The sequence below is a fragment of the Xiphophorus maculatus genome, chromosome 18, assembly GCF_002775205.1.
Source record: "Xiphophorus maculatus strain JP 163 A chromosome 18, X_maculatus-5.0-male, whole genome shotgun sequence".
NCBI lineage: Eukaryota > Metazoa > Chordata > Actinopteri > Cyprinodontiformes > Poeciliidae > Xiphophorus > Xiphophorus maculatus.
The window spans coordinates 1,359,141-1,376,924 of NC_036460.1; the positions used below are offsets into that span (position 1 = coordinate 1,359,141).

At 42.0% G+C, this 17,784-nt stretch overlaps 2 protein-coding genes across 4 annotated transcripts in view; one reads left to right on the forward strand and one right to left on the reverse strand.

Annotated features, from left to right (window-relative positions):
- The window catches only part of LOC102221335 (collagen alpha-4(IV) chain-like), a 42,951-nt gene extending 42,090 nt beyond the window's left edge, over window positions 1–861 (reverse strand). For all 3 annotated transcript variants that reach the window (XR_002754355.1, XM_023351487.1, XM_023351485.1), the window contains exon 1: window positions 505–861. The gene's annotated coding sequence lies outside the window, so the exon portion shown is untranslated. The remainder of the gene's footprint in view (window positions 1–504) is intronic.
- A 68-nt stretch (window positions 862–929) lies between these two features.
- The window catches only part of LOC102221072 (collagen alpha-1(III) chain-like), a 31,507-nt gene continuing 14,652 nt past the window's right edge, over window positions 930–17,784 (forward strand). Inside the window, exons 1-28 of the mRNA XM_023350920.1 lie at window positions 930–1,057; window positions 4,561–4,617; window positions 6,125–6,214; window positions 6,342–6,386; window positions 6,787–6,831; window positions 7,008–7,070; window positions 8,311–8,364; window positions 8,439–8,465; window positions 8,554–8,628; window positions 9,235–9,297; window positions 9,375–9,410; window positions 10,045–10,092; window positions 10,193–10,267; window positions 10,364–10,408; window positions 10,486–10,548; window positions 11,110–11,154; window positions 11,786–11,839; window positions 11,913–11,954; window positions 12,101–12,182; window positions 12,807–12,842; window positions 14,122–14,286; window positions 14,421–14,513; window positions 14,600–14,695; window positions 14,810–14,880; window positions 16,142–16,330; window positions 17,011–17,179; window positions 17,273–17,365; window positions 17,613–17,717. Of these exons, the coding sequence (XP_023206688.1) occupies window positions 962–1,057; window positions 4,561–4,617; window positions 6,125–6,214; window positions 6,342–6,386; window positions 6,787–6,831; window positions 7,008–7,070; window positions 8,311–8,364; window positions 8,439–8,465; window positions 8,554–8,628; window positions 9,235–9,297; window positions 9,375–9,410; window positions 10,045–10,092; window positions 10,193–10,267; window positions 10,364–10,408; window positions 10,486–10,548; window positions 11,110–11,154; window positions 11,786–11,839; window positions 11,913–11,954; window positions 12,101–12,182; window positions 12,807–12,842; window positions 14,122–14,286; window positions 14,421–14,513; window positions 14,600–14,695; window positions 14,810–14,880; window positions 16,142–16,330; window positions 17,011–17,179; window positions 17,273–17,365; window positions 17,613–17,717 (2,122 nt within the window). The 5' untranslated portion in view covers window positions 930–961. The remainder of the gene's footprint in view (window positions 1,058–4,560; window positions 4,618–6,124; window positions 6,215–6,341; window positions 6,387–6,786; window positions 6,832–7,007; window positions 7,071–8,310; window positions 8,365–8,438; window positions 8,466–8,553; window positions 8,629–9,234; window positions 9,298–9,374; window positions 9,411–10,044; window positions 10,093–10,192; window positions 10,268–10,363; window positions 10,409–10,485; window positions 10,549–11,109; window positions 11,155–11,785; window positions 11,840–11,912; window positions 11,955–12,100; window positions 12,183–12,806; window positions 12,843–14,121; window positions 14,287–14,420; window positions 14,514–14,599; window positions 14,696–14,809; window positions 14,881–16,141; window positions 16,331–17,010; window positions 17,180–17,272; window positions 17,366–17,612; window positions 17,718–17,784) is intronic.

Genomic DNA, 17,784 nt, shown 5'->3' on the forward strand with positions numbered 1-17,784 from the left:
CTTAGCTAGCTAAGCTAGGTTAGTGGCATCGACACTAAGATGGAGACGGACGGAGCGGAGCTTAAACCAGCAACCCCCCCCCCCCCCCCCCCCGATTAAAGGACAAACTCTAACCAAAAAATGGTTTTTATCTTAGAAAAGCAAAAAGTTGGTATTTAACTCAAATAAAAGATCCGTGTGAAATGTTCTGGACCTCAGTTAGAAAGCAGCCAAAGTCCCAGACCAGGTGAGAACCTGCTGCTCTGACAGGTTTAATGTTTCTCCACATGTTGACTCAGCTGATCCCATTAAAGCTGAGTCATCATTACTGAGTTTTCAGCGGATTTAAGGGATCAAAGTTCATTAATTTCATCCTGAAACTTTGAATCTTTACTCACATATTCACAGCAAAGACTTTTCAATTATTCATACTCATTTGAAACTTTTCTCTCTCCATAAAACCTCCGACGTCACGCGTGATTCCACTCCAATCAGCCCTGACAGCAGCTCAGGTGAGCTCCTTACCTGCGGGGAGACTCTCAGTCCGCAGCTTCACGCACTTTTCATTCCTCAGGCGGAGGAAGTGAAAGCGGGAGTTTTGTCCGACATTAGGCGCAGCTGCTCGGCTCCAAACACCGAGCTGCTTCCGTTCATTCCTCAGTAAAATCCACGCAGCAACAAAATGTGAAAGTTTGAAATTTTTTGACCAGAAAACGCAAATTTTCAGAGCAAAAATATGAAGGTCCCTCCATAAAACGGACTGATCTGTTCTCAGCTTATAATAACTGTCCGGTCTGAGATGGAGCCAGTCTTTAACCGGCAGGGTGGAGGCGAGGTGGGGGCGCAGTGGGAGGTGTGGAGTGGGGCTTCCCTCCACTGCTGCTGGGGTTTCACTTTCCCAATCCGCACAGGATCTCTGTGAGGAGAACCGACCCAAGCCGGTGCTCCGAGCCGGGAGGTGCGCTGCTCTCTGCCCGCCTGGATGGCGTCTCCGGCGGCTGCGAGGCGGAGGATCCCCCGCCTGCTGGTCCGGCTGCTGGTCCTCGGCGCGCTGCTGCTGCTGGCCAACGGCAAACTGGTGAGCAAACTGGTTTCCCCGCTGTGAGCTCACCTTGATGCTGGGACACCAGTCCAGGTTCTGGTTCTGCTGCTTCTCACACTGGATGTTAATTAGACCAACTTATTGATCCGTTATTACTTCGTTAACTATTGGTTGCTTACCCGTCTGTCAGTGACAGATGATCAGATTTTCTTAAAACTCTCAGGCTTTATTTAGACAGTAACTTTCTGTGCATAACTTTAATTATTTTAAAGGTAATAATTAACATTTAATAGGTGAGTGTGTGTTTGGGTCTGATGATTATTATAAATTAAAACGATTGAATATTATAAGACTAGTTAAATTAAAAATATTAATATTATTAATGAAAATAATAAATTCACAACAATAAAAATAGTTAAATAAGTAAAAAATCTATATAATGAAAATATTATATTGACAATAATATCAGAATAGTTAAAATTATTACAAAGTAATAACATTAATAATGGAAAATAACTATAATGGTAATAATATAGTAGAAAGTTTGGCCGTTTCTGATTAATTTAATATTGTCCAATAAAAATCGTAAAATACTTTTTAATCATCCTGCTTCTCTAATTTTGCAGATTTGTTGCTGTTTTTAAAAATAATTCTTAAACACCAATTATTATTAATTTTTTATTGAACCATCTGCACGTCCATTTTCTGTCAGTGATGCTTAAGAGATCGTCACTGATTGGTTGGCTGTCACAATGTATTCTTTGAAGCATTTTGATTGGTTAAGGCACCGGAAGCGTTCAGGACGATACTTCGCCAAATGCGAGGCAAGTATAACTGCTTAATATTTCTGAATATTTTTAGATGTTTTTCGATATTTTGTGATAATTTATAATAAATCTACGACAATCGAGAATAATTTTGAGATAATTTCTGATAAGTTCTGTCAGATAGTTTTTGTCCAAAATCTTTTTGATTTTTTTATTCTGTGTTGAACAAAATATACAGCTGGTCCATGTTAGAGCTAAGGTCGCTAAGCTAACTGCTGCTTCGGGCTGGAAGACGGAGAAAACGGAACAGGTAGGCGTTTACACAGGAACTGGTTTAGAACAGGAACTGGTTTAGAACAGGAACTGGTTTAGAACAGCACTGAAACTGGCATGGAAATAGAAATTATCTAGCTCTGCAACTGGATTGGCACTGGAACTGTTTTAACTCTGGAACTGGTTTAGAACAGGAACTGGTTTAACACTAGAACCGGTTCAGTGCTGGAACGTCAATATGTCCGTCCTTTCAGCTGAACGTCCTGCAGGAAGAGAGAAGGTCAGACTTTAAGTCCGTCTGGTTCTGAACTCAGGCGGGGTCTGTGTTGGTTTAGTTAATCTGTTCTGGGTCAGCCCTTTGTCCCGGTCTGCTGTTATGAGAGCACGCACACACACACACACACACACACACACACACACACACACACACACACACACACACACACACACACACACACACACACACACACACACAGAGCTTCCGGTTGTTGCACTGGTTTGCAGTGGGTCGGTCCGTAAGCTGACGGTACATCATGTTGTCTGTGTGTCTTCGTCACGTTTCGTTTCTCACAGGTGAAGGTTTTCCTCAGACGTTTCCCCGAAAACGACTCCCACACCCACTGCAAACTAAAGTAGATGTTAGAAACAATTTTAAAACAAACCATTTTAAACATTAAAGTTAGAATAATTTTTTAAAATTAAGAAAATGGAGACAAAATAAAGAAATTAAAAGGATAAAGGAAAAAAGAAATAAAAAATAGAGAAAAAAAGTGAGAAATTAACAATAAGAAAGAAAAAAACATTAAAGGTAAAAAAAAAGAAAATTATTTACAACTATCTTCAACTTTCTTTACTTTTAAGGATGAAAGAGATGACAGTAGCTTTCTGTGTACAACTTTAGGTTTTTACCCAAACTGAAGACGTTTTTATTAATTAGTTGATGGATCCTAATAAAAATCACGGAGGCGTGAATCTGAGGAAAAAATGCGACGTCATGAGTTTTTATCCGGGTTGCGGGGCGTGTTGCTGCAAACACCGCAGGGAGCAGATGAGCAGATTAGAGCGGGAGCCGTCTGTCGCCATGGTTATCGCAGGAAGAGGACAGTCTCACCTGCTGGATACAGAAGGTGTTTGGGTTTGGCCCCCACGCCGGGGCCCCTGGGACGCCGCCGTCGTGAGAACGCACGCTCCGATGCACAGCAGACGCTTTACGGAGGAGCTGAATGCAGCTGCCACCATGACAGCCGATGTCTCAGCAGGCGGCGGCGTGCCTCAGGGCGCCGCATCCTAACTGTCACGTTTACATTCCTCTGAAAAACACGATGTTCTCTTTTAAATGCCTGAATGAAGTCGAAGCTTGGAGATTTTTGTATCCACAGCTTGATGATTGCACCGTGGACGACCTGACCTCTGACCTGTCCAAAACGTATTATTTCTTTTTTATTGTTATTTATTTATATATTTGAGCTGCTCATCGTTCCTGTTTTTAATTTAGCATTTTTTTATTTAACTGCTCATCTTTTTTGCCTTTACATTTTTATTTTTTCTGTTTATTTGTATTATCCTCCTGTCTTTATTTTTTTCATTCATTCATTATTCGTATTTATTTTAGCTGCTCGTCTTTCTATTTTTTAAAAAAAAAGTTTTTATATTCCTTTATTTACTTAAGCAGCTCGTCTTTGGACCGGATCACTCAGGCGAAAACAAATCACTCACTTTTACTGGTGACCATGAAAAGTTATTTAAAAATCGAAACTTTTTCAAATCTTAAAATCTATAATATATAATAAAACATTGTTAATTTATGAACGTGTGTTTGAAATTGTTCTTGTTATTGATTTTAATTGTTTTTGGGTTTTAATTTTGTGATGTTTGTAATATTCTGATTTTATTATAATGCTTTTTGTGTCAAAATCAGGATGGAGATTCTCTGCTACAGGAGGGACTAATGGGGGTGCTAAGCTAAATCAATCAGAGCTAAGCTAAATTAGTCAACTCCAATGAGCTTAGCTACATTAAGCTAATCTAAATTAAACCACATAAGGCTAAATTAAGCTAAGCTAGGCTAAGCTAAACTACTCGCTGCTCTTCACTAGCTCCTTGCAGCCACAGAATGGATTATACTGTATATATTTTTTTGTTTTTAAAAATCGTCATGTCTTCGCCCCACCTCGTCTCTCTGACTTGCTTCGGCCATCTTTCCTTGCTGTCTCTGAGGTCGGAGGTCGCCGTTGGCGGCCGGCGGCTCTCGGTCGCCGCTGTACACTGGGCCGACTCCTTTCTGAAACTGATCTGTTTCAGTTTCTGCAGGACATTTGATGTTAGTTCGTGTTGATTTGAGCTCTTTCTGTTTTACTCAGAACGTTTTTCAGTTGCTAAGCTGGAAATGAAGGAACGTAAATCAGACGAACGTGAAGCTGAAACTCCTGCTGGTTCTGCTTAAATCACCTTTAGTTTTATCTGTTCTAACATGGAGTTTGCCTGTTTTTGTCTCCTCAGGTCTGTCACTGCACCGGGAAGTCCCGCTGTCACTGCGAGGGGGTCAAAGGTCAAAAGGTGAGCAGATCTCCTCTTTAACAGGTCGGTTAGAACAGCCTTCACCTCTAACATCGGGGCTATAATGTGGTTTCAATTCAAAGCTCTTAATATATTTCTTCATTCAACACAAAGGGAAATATTTCTAATAAGCTAATTGGATTATTCTGGCTTCCAGCTGATAATTACACTGTAAAATATAACGCAACGTAAAGGAAAGATCCTGACAGGAAATCACAGCAAACACTCACACACAGGTAAAATATAAAGAATAAAACTGTACAGTAAGGGAACAATTTCAACATAAATATTGTATAGTTACAAAAACAGTCCAGAGGAATTTTTATTAAAACATTTACAAAATGTGCTTTGATATTTGAGCATTAAGACAGAATGTTTATAATTAATGGAATAAAAACGATGAACAGTGAAGTTATCAGATACTTTCTGGGTTTGTTGAAGCAGTGATGATGCTAACTAGCCGACGACGGGGAGAAGCTGTAGCGTAGCAGAAAGTGAGGGGAGGGTGTAAGGAACTTATACATGAGTATGATTGACTGCACTAAGACCCTCCCCCTGGCTCTGATTGGTTGTTTCTGACTGAGCTGTGTGTTTCTGCAGTTAGTCCTGGAAGTAAACAGGATTATCTGTCTAATATTAAACCTTCACAACATGGTGACAGCTTCAACAAATATGTAAAAAAACAATTTTTATAAAAGTTACAAACAGCAGCTTGAAATAAAGTTCCACATTTCTGGACAATAAAGAGTTATTGACTAGAACGTTAGAGCATTGAGTTTAGTCTGAATGTTCCTGAGGAAATGTTCTGCTGCTCTCAGCCGGTTAATCGGACCAGAATCTGCGGTTTTGTTGCTGAACAAACATTTTCCAAACAGTGTCTTGGTAAGGCAGCGGCGGTGATGCTGTGGGCTCTGCAGCAGATGGACAGATAGTTGTCTGGAATCAGACTCTGAAAGCAAACGATGCTTTCGCTGCAGACATCAGATCAAATCTCAGCTCTGATAAATGAGCTCAGCCTCAAACACGGAGAGCAAAACGATTTTAATCTGCTGCTGTTGTGTCTGTGAGGGCGCTGCCGTGCCACGATGGGGCGACCTCCAGGTCCAATGGGGTCAAACGGGGTCAACATGTGACGCATGGAAACGGGACTGAATGTGTTTTTTATCACCACATTCAGTCATTTTCTGCTTGTATTGGCAGTTCGCTCTCATCTTATCATTCTTCTTTTCTATTCATCTCTCCTGTAAAAAGATCAACAGAATAAAAATGTGAGGTGTGCAGCGGTTTGTCGATGCTGCCGCCTGATTGGTCCAGGGCGTCGACACCTGGGACCACCCAGGTGGCGACGCCTGAACGGCCGGCTTCCTGTTGGCTGAACATGAAACATCCATCTGTTCGCCTGCAGCGCAGAGGAAAAGCTCACTGACTCGGGACAAACACTGAGTTCAGGAGCGCTGCTGCCGCTTAGTGGACAGGAGGAGAACTTCACCTGTTTTTATGTCGTCAGGGAGAAGCAGGATACACAGGAGACCCAGGACTTCCTGGAGTGATGGGATTTCCTGGAAGCGAAGGTCACCTAGGGTCACCAGGAGAAAAGGTAAAATCCTTTTATAATTATTATTGTTATTATGCAGCTTGAATTTTGAGTATTTAAAGAAATAGTCAAAATTTTTTCTTTTGTTTCTGATGGATGGATGATCTAATCTGCTCTTTCTTTTGCTCAGGGTAACCCGGGAAACGCAGGCATTGTAGGAATTAAGGGCTCTCGGGTAAGACTGATGATGATGATGATGAAGCTGAGGTCAAACATCTCGGAGTCGACATCAGAACCAAGCTGAAACTCTGGAATCGAACTGGAATCTTTATGCTTCTGCGATGGCGGCTTGAGGCCATTGTAGATAACAAAAAATAACAATAGTAAAAAAAGGAATAAGTTACTGAAAAAAAACTCAGAAACTTTGAGATTAGTCTCAGAAATTTTCTAGAGAAAACTTGGAAATGTCTGAGATTCAAAACTCAAAAATTTTCAACTTTGAGCTCAGAAAGTCTCCATGTTTTTTCTTGAAATTTCTAAGATTAATCTAAAAATTTTTTGTTTTTTTGTGGAAATTTACATGAATCTGCAGTGGCTCTAAAACTCCAGTTAATATTTTGGTTCTTTGTTTCCAGGGACCTCCAGGAACACCAGGTTTTCCAGGACCTCCAGGTCTCCCAGTAAGTCACAAAAACAGAAAACAAAGCAATCATAACTTCTAAAACAATTAACAGACATTTGAAAGATTTGCTAAACATTTGAAAATGATTATTTAAAATGAAGTCACTGTCTTGTTTTTGATAAAATACATTTTCTGCTCTGTTGCTGAGATAAAGATTCAGTTTTTATTTTTCAGGGGCTTCCTGGGCACGAAGGGCCAATGGGTCAACCCGGGCTCCCAGGATGCAACGGGACAAAAGTACAGATGGATTTATTTCAGAACTGATTCTGTCCAGTTTGACCCAATGCAGCTTATTTACATTAAATCCATACAAAAAGTCATTTAAGGCAGTTTCACATAGAAGTAAAAACTCTAGATCTGAACTGTGGCTGTAAAGTCTTCACAACGTTAAAATTTAAAATGTCAAAGAAGAAAAAAGAAACCAAGGCAAATCAAGTCAGATTTTTCCCACATTTAATGTGACATGTAGTTAGCATGCTAACTAAAGGTTTAGCTTGAAGCTGTGATGTTTATAAACTATTGATTCCATGGTGAAAATATGACTTTGAAGAATTAACTCAGTTTTTCTCTTCTGGCAGGTTAATAACCCAAATTATTGCTGTTAAATTCAGACTGTAACTTCACAATTGGCTCCCCAATGTGAAGATTCAAGGTTACGATAATGAGGTTTACAGCAACAAAAACACCCACATCATCAGAATTTATTTAAACTCAAAAAGGAGTTGAAGTTTGTTCTGCAGTTCACATTTTACTACTCAAAGAAAGCGTGTGAAGAAATAAAACTGAGAAGTTTTTGGGTGTCAGGAAGATAAACGAGTTTATCATCAGCGTAGAGATAGAGCTGCTAGTTTGGTTCCTAATAAAGTCACTTTTCTGACCCACACAGAGTTTACAGGGAACGGCAGAGTCTTCAGCCGAGCCCTGAAACGCCACAGTCATATCTAGTTGGGTTTGTGTTTTCAGACCATATTTGTATTTGAATCTAAGCAATCTGGGATGTTTTGGATCCAACAATCCTGATTTTAGACTCTGTGACAAAGATTTCTGATCCACATGAGTTAGCACAGCAGCTTCTCCCCTGCATTAACCCAGCAGGGGGCACCGCTAACCAAAATGTTGTGCTAGCTCTAAATCATAAGCTTTACTCCAGCTAGGCCAACTAGATGCTAATGCTAAAGGTGAACACAGTGGAAAACTGCAGTTACAGAATGCTGTATGCAGCGTCCCGTCACTGAGTCGACCAATCACGTCGCGACGTGAAGTAAACCCTTCAGCTATCAACTCGGATATTATTTCAAGGTTTATTCAACTGAAAGCTTACAAAGCAGCACTTTGAAATTTACCCCCAAAAAAATTTATTTAATGGAAGCTAAGTGCAGCAAACGTTAGCAAAACGCTGAAATGCTAAGTGAACACTTAGCTGTTAGCTTGTTAGCGGCCGCGTCCTAACAGAATGAGGCCTGCTGTCGTCTGCCAGGGGGAGGCCGGCTACCGAGGGGTTCCTGGACCTTCAGGACCGCCGGGACCACGAGTACGTCCTCTCATTTGGTTCAAGTCAAACACATTGAACCAGACGTTAGAGCTAACTGTGTGTGTGTGTTTCAGGGGGCCCCGGGGCCACAAGGCATGAAGGTGAGCCTCACTCACAGCCTGCAGACACTCAGCTTGATCTGCAATAATTCATTCATTAATGAAGGATTCAAACTCGGCTTGACTTTAGGGAGACTCGGTCGTGATTCCCCTCAGTCAGGAAATAAAAGGAGCAGCGGGACCACAAGGGCCAACCGGCAAAAAGGTAAACCATTTATTATTGTTATTATTATTATTGTAGCGACTATTTGTCCAAAAACTCCAAAATAAAAAACTTCAGACTTCAAGGTGATTAAAGCAAAAGTGAATTCAACTCAAATAGTCACTTGATGCACCGCAGGTTTCTGGCTTAACGCTCCAAAAGGATCCAAAGTCCAAAATACTGTTCTGTGTTTATTTATTCCATAGTAAAGCATGCAACACTTCACCGGAGCCCTGTTGTTTTTCTACCTGATTGTCTGACCGACTGACTGACTGACTGACAAAGTAACTGGGAACAAACCATGTGACCCACGAGCAGAAAGGACTCACTGATACTGACGTATTTCTACGTGAAACTCCCAAAATGTCCCAAACTGAAATTAACTAATTAAACAAATTACTAGACAACAAACTTATTATAAATAACTAAAATTAAACAAAAACTCTAATTATAAATTAACCAGAAAGTAAATAAATAAAAATAAACTAAATAATCAAAGGTCTAAGATTTAACTGAAGGTCTAAGATTTAACTGAAGGTCTAAGATTTAACTGAAGGTAGAGGCTCAACAGGTTGGGATTAACTGAGTGGTTTCTGCTTCATGTTCCAGGGGCAAAGCGGACATGGAGGAGAACCGGGCGAACCGGGACGGCCCGGAGCCCATGGACTTCCTGTAGGCCTTAACTTTGATTTAAAGAAAACTACATATTTAATTGCACTTAAAGTGACCAGGAAGTCTTTATTTTCCAGGGAAGACGAGGATCTGCAGGAATTGAAGGAGAAAAGGTTTGTATGTTTGAGTCTGAGAAACATTTCCTGATGTGAGAATGTTACAGTTTATGGTTTTACTGTTTCTGCCCAGCGATGATTCTGTGAAACCAGCAGCGCCGTTTGTGGTTCATACTGTAATACTGGGTCAGTATGACAATAATGACTTATTGTCATAAATGGGAATATTGTCGTTTAAAGACTATTTTCAGATAATGTAATGTAAGAACACATTCTCAACGATCTGTGAAGTTTAAATTCTAGTAAACACTTAACACAAACAGAAACAAGAAATAAAATGAATTATGAAGTTTCTGTAAACAAAACTGTTCAAAAATCTTTAGTTGAGACCAAAACAGCAAAATGAAGATTCAAAATGATAAATCATCCAAATGGAAATCATTATTTCTAGTTGAGTTATTGTGACAGGCTGAACAGGTTTCTGTGTTTTCTGGGTTCTTTAATCTGAATTAGCTCCACTAATGGTTATTAAGGGTTTTTAATGCTTATTAAAGGTTATTAAATGTGATTAATGGTTATTAATGCTTATTATAAGTTATTAATGCTTATTAATGGTTACTAATGGTGATGTGATTAACTAACTTACCTGGAGTCGAAGGTTTCAGCCTGAAACTTCCTGGTTTTGTTTCAGGGTCAGGAAGGTTCCAGTCCGACGAGTCCCGGTCCGCAGGGAGGGAAGGTGACCGTCTGCTCCTGACCCGCTGTAAACAGTTGCCATGGTGATGGCCTGCGAGTCGCCACGGTGACGGCCTGCTAATAGCAATGTGACTGATTTTCAGGGCGATCGCGGCCCTCCAGGGATCCCCGGGATGCAGGGCATCAAACTCTTCGCTGAAGGACCCAAAGAGCTGAAGGTGCGTCTGTTTCCGCTCCGAGTCCGAGTCTCATTCAGCGCCCTGACCTCTGCGCTCCATCCGAGTCTCATGAAACCGTCTGGTTCTGTGTTTCAGGGCGAGCCGGGCGAAGTGGGGCAGAAAGGTTTCCCCGGTCTTCCTGTGAGTCCGTCATTAACCCTGCCCAAGGTTTTCAGCTGATGTGATTATCAGACTCATGTTTCGACCTCCGCCTGCAGGGGGAGCCGGGGAGCCTGGGGGCGAAAGGAGAGAAGGGTGACAGAGGAGAACCCGGCTCACTGGTCAGAACCAAAAACACAAAACAACCAGTAACCAGAATCTGACAGTAACTAGTTGCATTCAATCACTTACAGTTACTTCAGTAACTTTTTGAGAAAAAGAAAACTTTTAGGAGTATTTTTACTTGAGTATTTTTATGAAGTATTTCTTCTCTTGAGTAAATTTCTGGGTTTTCTACCCACTGGATGAAAACCAGAAATGAACCAGACAGACTCAGCAGCTGTTTGTGTTAAAGTTTCATCAGTTTTTTATTGAAAGAAAAAAATTTATTTTTGGCTGATTTTGTTATTTTGTAATTATGTTATTTTTATAAATCCTTTTGGTCCTTAAAACAACAAAACTCCCACTTTATATTTTGGTTCGTCTGATGATGTAACTTTTAAATATTAATGATAAGTTGATCAGTTACTCAGTACTGTTGACGTTTTACTTTTTCTGGAGTAAAAATATGTTGAAGTAGTTCTTCTCTTACTGGAGTATAATGTTCTCTACCCCCCTCTGCTGGTGACTCAGACAACCGCAGCTAATCTGAGCTAATCTGAGCGTTTTTGTTTCTGCTGCAGGGAAAACCAGGGAAGACGGGATTACTGGGAGAACTGGGACAGCCGGTAAACACTACAGTCTTTATTTTAACTGTTGAAGTAAACTTCATGTTTAGACCTAAATTTGATTCTTGTGTTTTAAATTAAACCATAAATGAGAGAACAAACGTCATAAAAGGAATCTTTTATTCTCTCAGCATTCGTATTTGACCAAAGGATTCTGATGATTTCCTGCTGATCAAATCAGAACAAATTCAGACATTAAAGTATCTTTTCCACATTTGTTAGGTTTTAAACATTAATCTTAGTGAATCACTTCCTCCTTGATCCTCGAAGTGTCACAGAGAGCGCCACCTTTCTGCACACAGTCTCCATCACGTTTTGTAGATGTTTAATTTAATTTCTCAGTTATTTCAGTAATATAATGAAGTGATGTGTGATTAACTCGCTGCAGCTAAACGTGGATCTTAAATACATTAAACTTTCCAGAGATTTGTGCCAGAGGGAACGTTGTACCTTATTGGCTTCACCTTGTGAACTCTGACCTATGTGAGGCTCCGGTCCAGCTCCGTATTCCTGGGAACTCAGTAAAAACCCAAATTGGCTGCTAAAAGTTCTGCGGTCCAGTAAAACCGGGTCAACAGAACTTAAACGTTTCCAAACGATTCAGACGGTCTGAGTTTGGTTTTGTGTGCAGGGCGACCCCGGAGAGTTCGGCTTCATCGGCCCGCCCGGCGTCGACGGCGCCGCGGTGAGTTCATCAGATCTGCAGGCTCAGGGATTCGATCTGCGGCTCAGTTTATCTGTGTTGTTTCAACTTCTAGGGAGAAAAAGGCGACCGAGGGCCTCCAGGTCCCCCAGGACAGGTGAGTGTTCAGCTGAGATGTTTCTGTCAGATCAGCGGTCCAGGGGGAACCGGGAACCGTCCAGGGGGATCCGGGAACCGTCCAGGGGGATCGAGTGACATTCTGCTGCTGGACTGACCAGAAAACTCTGCTTGTGTTTTTATTAGACCATCTCTAATTACATATCCGTGAAGGGCCAGCGAGGTTTCCCCGGGCCCTTTGGACCCGCCGGGTTCCTCGGGATTCAAGGTATCTACATTTTAATTCATTCATAAGGGCAGAGCATTGAAAATAATTCTGTAATCAGCTTGATTTAATTCACTGTTACTCATATTGAGACATTTTAGAAAATAAAACTAAACTAACCTCAATCCAAATCATTTACATCAAAATCATCCCAGTTATTAAACAATATTCAGCTTAGTGATCAAACTGGTTTAAAAGCAGAGCATCGAGTCGCTGACTTGCAGCATTAACGCCTCCTGACCAGCAGAGGGCAACAGTGGGGAGGAAAAACTCCCCTTTAACAGGAAGAAACCTCCAGCAGAACCAGAACCTGGCTCGGTGTGAACAGCCGTTCAGGAGAACATTCTGTGTTAGAGTTAATGGCAGCTGGAGCTCATTTAGTTACTTTGTCTAGGACAGAGACGGGTTGAAGATTTCAGAACCGAGCCGCTGGAGGAGAACGTTGTGCTGTCAGCCGGTTTACCTTCAGGAAAGAATTGCAGCTAAACAGAAAAACCGAAAGCAGCTGGAGACGATGAGACGTTTCTCTGCCTGTTTGTCTCGCATGTTCTCTAATGAATGATGGGAGTTGTGTGTTATGTGTGCATCAGCAAATTAACTCACAGAAACGTCTCTGATCTGTCGCAGGTCCGATCGGGTTCCCGGGACTGAAGGGCGAGTCAGGTACAAAATCACTGAGTTCCTGTTGGACCTTAAACTGACCCAAACATGATTCATAGCTGATGTTTCATTAACTGACCGGATCTTTTCTGATCCGTTTGACTTGGACTGAATGTAGAAATTCACTTTTTTATGATTTAACTCATATTTCCAAGAAAACCCAACTGACTTATTGAGACTTGTTGTAGTTTGATCAAAAACTCTGAGTTTTAAAACAAGTCCAGATGACTCAGAGAAGAAACTTATGAACACTTAAATCTATCCAAGGATTTTATTATCATTGCTTCTCTCTAAACCCAAGAACTGGCCTGGAGTTAGACTTTCCTGCATAAACTCGACCCACTTGAGTTTCTCCAGTCGGTTCTGTTTGGATGTGGCTCTAGTCGGTTCTTCCACAGTCCGCCTCGGCCAGATTCGTCTCTATTTGCAAATCCTGCGCGATTCCTCCAGGTTTTCGGGAACCACCTTGGTGGTGGTACAAGCCGTACCCAGCCTGGTGTGGCAGCGGCGTAGGCAGTTTGATTGGCAGAAGGATGAATTTGTTAATTGGTTGGTGGATTTCTCCTCGACTGCCAGCAGTTCCACCAATCCAAGATGAAACTGTAGCTGGAAATCGATAACGCCATGACCCAACGCCGAGGTCCAAACCTCAACCGGAAGAGGCAATCTGCAACATGCAAATATAGAGAGAGTTCAGAGAAGCTGGCCGACCAACGGTTCAAACGGGAAACGGCGTCATGCTCCACCCATGTTCCCACCCTACACCATGGTACTGCTAACAGAGGCTTGGTTAGAACCAAACCGGACCGGACGTCAGCCGGGTAGAGCGATACCAGACGGTGGAGAGAGGCCTCAGTAGAGGAGGACTGGTAACGGTGCATAGTGGGCCAACGCCGCCACGCCGTCTGCCTGAGATTCTCGGATTCCTTCATTCGATCTGAATGGACATGATTGAGTGACCCGGCTGGCGCCTCGCCCCGTTTCCCCATCAGAGCAAACACCAGCAGCTGCTGCGCGTTCCCACGATTGGTTGCATCGACCCTCAACCGGATCAGCTTAGTGTCGCAAACATCCCGCCATAAAATCTGACCTTTGCACGGCCGAGTCTGGAGGAGGTCCGACTTGAGTCCGCCCTGAGTGAAGTACGCCCGAGTCGGTGGGCAACTTTCCTCTTGAGACTTGAAGTTGGACTCGTCAGTAAGAGACCAGAACTTCGTCTTAAAGACTCAGAGCTGCATTGGATTGGATCATGACTGGGTTTTTAACATGTGTGTCCTTGAAGGCGAGGCCTCCAACGGACCGCCAGGTTCTCCTGGTCCAACTGGCTCAGGGGGTCCCAAAGGGGAACCAGGACCGCCGGGCCTGGTGGTTACCGGACCGCCAGGATTGACCGGAGCCCCAGGACCTCTTGGACTTCAGGGAGAACCAGGAGAGCCTGGAATACCAAGTACACCAATGTTCTTCTTTGTTTTTGGTTTTTAGGCTGATTTTGTTTTCAAACCAGAGAAAGAAAATTAGTAATTGTTTTATGAAACATAAATCTGCCTCCCAACAGTTTAAACTTTGTCATTTTGTCCCCAGACATGGACATCGTAGGACAGGGTGTTCTTGGTACGACAGGTTCAAAAGGCTCTCAAGGCCCTCCAGGGGACAAAGGGGCGGTTGGGGAAAAGGGTGAGCAGGTTTCAGATTTATTAAATCCCAAATGGGCCTTTAGTGTTTCAGCGATTAGCTGCAGAATGTTACCTGTGTTTCACCAGGTCAGAAAGGGCAGGTTTGTATAGACTGCCATTTTCAGGCTGGTCCTCCTGGACCTCAGGGACCACCAGGGGCGCCAGGTCAGAACGGGTTGCCAGGTAAGAAGGATTCCAGTCTTTCCACCTGGTTATTCAGGCAGCAGCTTTTCTGTTTTTATGGAGAAACTCCCAAGTGTAGAAATCAAACGCACCCTTCTGTCACCTGGGTTCCAGGTGCGGCTGGATCTCCAGGACCAGCAGGTAATAAAGGCTTCAAAGGAGCCGCAGGCCCACCTGGAGAACAGGTGAGTTCTGATCCCAGGCTAAATGCTACGTTTATGTTCATAAAATTTAATACAACAGAGTTTTACAGCCACACTGGGATTTATTTTTGTAAGAATAAAGTTTTGATAATAAAGTTGTAAAATTATGAGAAGAAATGAGTTTTAATGTAAAAAACGTTGATCGTTATTAAGACCGCTCTGGACGTTCATGTGGTTTTTCTACTAAATAAACTCAAAGTCCTGCTGCTGAAAATGACTTCATGTGTTAAAATATAAAATATTTCTTTATTTGTTAAACTGATATCAAAGCAGAACTTCTTAACATGCTCAACATTTTTAGTTTTAATTATTTTTTGTGTTGGATTTGGCATCAAATTACTTCATTCTACCAGAGTATAATGAACAATATGATTTTATTCCAGTAATATTTCGTCTTTATTCTTATAAAATTGTAACTTTAATCTGGGAATATTATAACTTTATTCGTATTATCACAATTTTTTATTTGAGTTTATTACTGTGACATTATTATTGTGATATTTTGACCTTTTTCTTATATTATTTAGATTTTATTCTCGTAATATTAGAGCTGATTATAATGTTACAATTTTATCCAGGTAAGATTTTGTTCTCATTATGACTTAACTTGTAATAAATTACAAGTTTATTCTTATAATATGAGTTTATTCTCATACTATTTTACTTTATTGTCATGAGATTACAACCATAATTTGATAGTATTATTCATATTATCACAACTTTTTGTATTATGAGTTTATTCCGGTGTTACTGTGACATTATTCTCATGTTTTCATTTGTTTTGTGTATTTTTATCTTATTATTATGACTTTAATATTACAACTTTATTTTTAGAATTTTATGACTTCATTATCGTAAATTATTCTTGTATTACAATTTTATTCAGGTGATATTATGACGTGTCTTATGATTTTATTCTGCTATTATTACTTTATTCTCGTAATATTGCATTATTCCATATTATTTAGACTTTTTTCTGGTATTATTACCAGTTTATTCTGTTATTATGTTGACTATTTTCATATTGTTATGACTGTATTCACTATTTAGGCAACTTTATTCTTGTATTGTGTTATTCAGGTGATGTTATGACTTTAAATTTTTACTTTATTTGTGGATTATTTTGATGTTATTCTTGTGGATAGTAAAACATTTCTCAGTTTGGCTCTGATCCTGTCGTATTTTACCGTGGGATGAATGAATCTCCAGCCTGTTTAAGCGTCTCTGCCTGTTTTCCCCTCAGGGCCCCCGGGGCCCCCAGGGCTCCCCGGGGGCCCCGGGGCCTCCAGGCGAGCCGGGGTCAAACCCTCTGCCGGGGCAGAAGGGGGAGGCCGGGGACCAGGGCGATGCGGGGCTGCGGGGAAAGGCGGGGCAGCTCGGGTACTCAGGACCGCCGGGTCCCAAAGGCGAAACGGGACAGAAAGGAAACCCGGTGAGTACCGCCGCTGGAACCGGACCGGACCGGACCGAGCCACGTTTTCACTACCGATACCAGAGGACAGAGAAAAACAAGTGCTTCTTTTCGAAAACACGTAAATATACTGAATAAGAGTGAGTAAGTGAGTAAGTTTTTTAAAGGTGCGACGATTTTTATTAATTTGCAAAGACAAACAAACTGGATGTTTCTTCTGACAATATTTTAACATTCATCAATCATCCAGACGCATTTATGGTTTTCCACCGTTTGTCGTTTCTAACTCCTTTAAATCCGAGGTTTCCTCCACAGCCCTGATAAAATCATTTCATTTAGACAAATTTATTTCATAACTTCAACACAAACAGCTTCATGAGTTCAAACATGTAAAAACGTGAATCAGTTCGGAGTGAAAACAAACCTGAGAAACGACTCGGAGCCGTTAGTTATTCTAAACATGATGTAAAATATTCAACATGACGTCGCTCAGAGCACAAAGCATAGAACTAGACTGAATAGATCTAGTTTTCAGTATTGGCTCCAATTATAGATATTAATATCAGATCAATAGATCTCTGATATTCAACCTACGATGTTTTTACGGTGTTTGATTTTTTTTGTGTTCATCACTAAAACTGATGGTTGTAAGAAACCATCTACTCTGTTGTCATGGTAACAGTTGTGATTCCCTCGTCCAGGGGCTTCAGGGGTCAAAAGGTCACCGGGGCCTGCCGGGCCCCTCTGGTGCCAGAGGAGCGACGGGGCCACCGGGCCCACCGGGCCGCAGCCGTCCGGGTCGTCCAGGACCGATGGGGCCCAAAGGAGCTAACGGCTACATGGGAGACCGTGGAGCACCGGGCCCCAGAGGTCAGTTTGTCAGAAGGGGCCTGGGCCGGAACCGGGCCCAGAGCGGACCGGAACTGGGCCCAGAGTGAAGGCTGACTGCTCTGCTTGTTTCAGGAGAGAAAGGCTCTAAGGGGAACATCTGGAACATTCCAGGAGAACCGGGACCGAAAGGCTCCAGAGGACAGCCGGGGGAAACCGGACCTGAAGGTAAGAGACGGATCCAGACTTTGGTTCTGGTTCTGGTTTTATTTCCTGCTTCACACAGGAAGAAACACAAACGGATTCTTAAAACGAACATCAACAAGGATTTATTTATTAGATCAAAATACTTCAAACGTTTTCATAGACAGTGTTATAATTCTGTTCCGGTCCTGGTCCGGTCCTGGTCTGGTCGTGGTCCGGTTCTGACCCGGTTCTGTTCTTCCATGTTTTCTCTGTTCTCCTTCGGTCCCAGGTGAGAAAGGACGTCTGGGTCTCCGAGGATGTACTGGTCCAAAGGGTCAAAAGGGCAATGACGGTTTCTCTCACAAGGGTAACCGGGGCAACGTGGGGTCAAAAGGTCAGATCCAGAACAGCACTCGCTAACTTCTCAGCGTTTATTCAGAACCAGAATAGAACCTTCAATA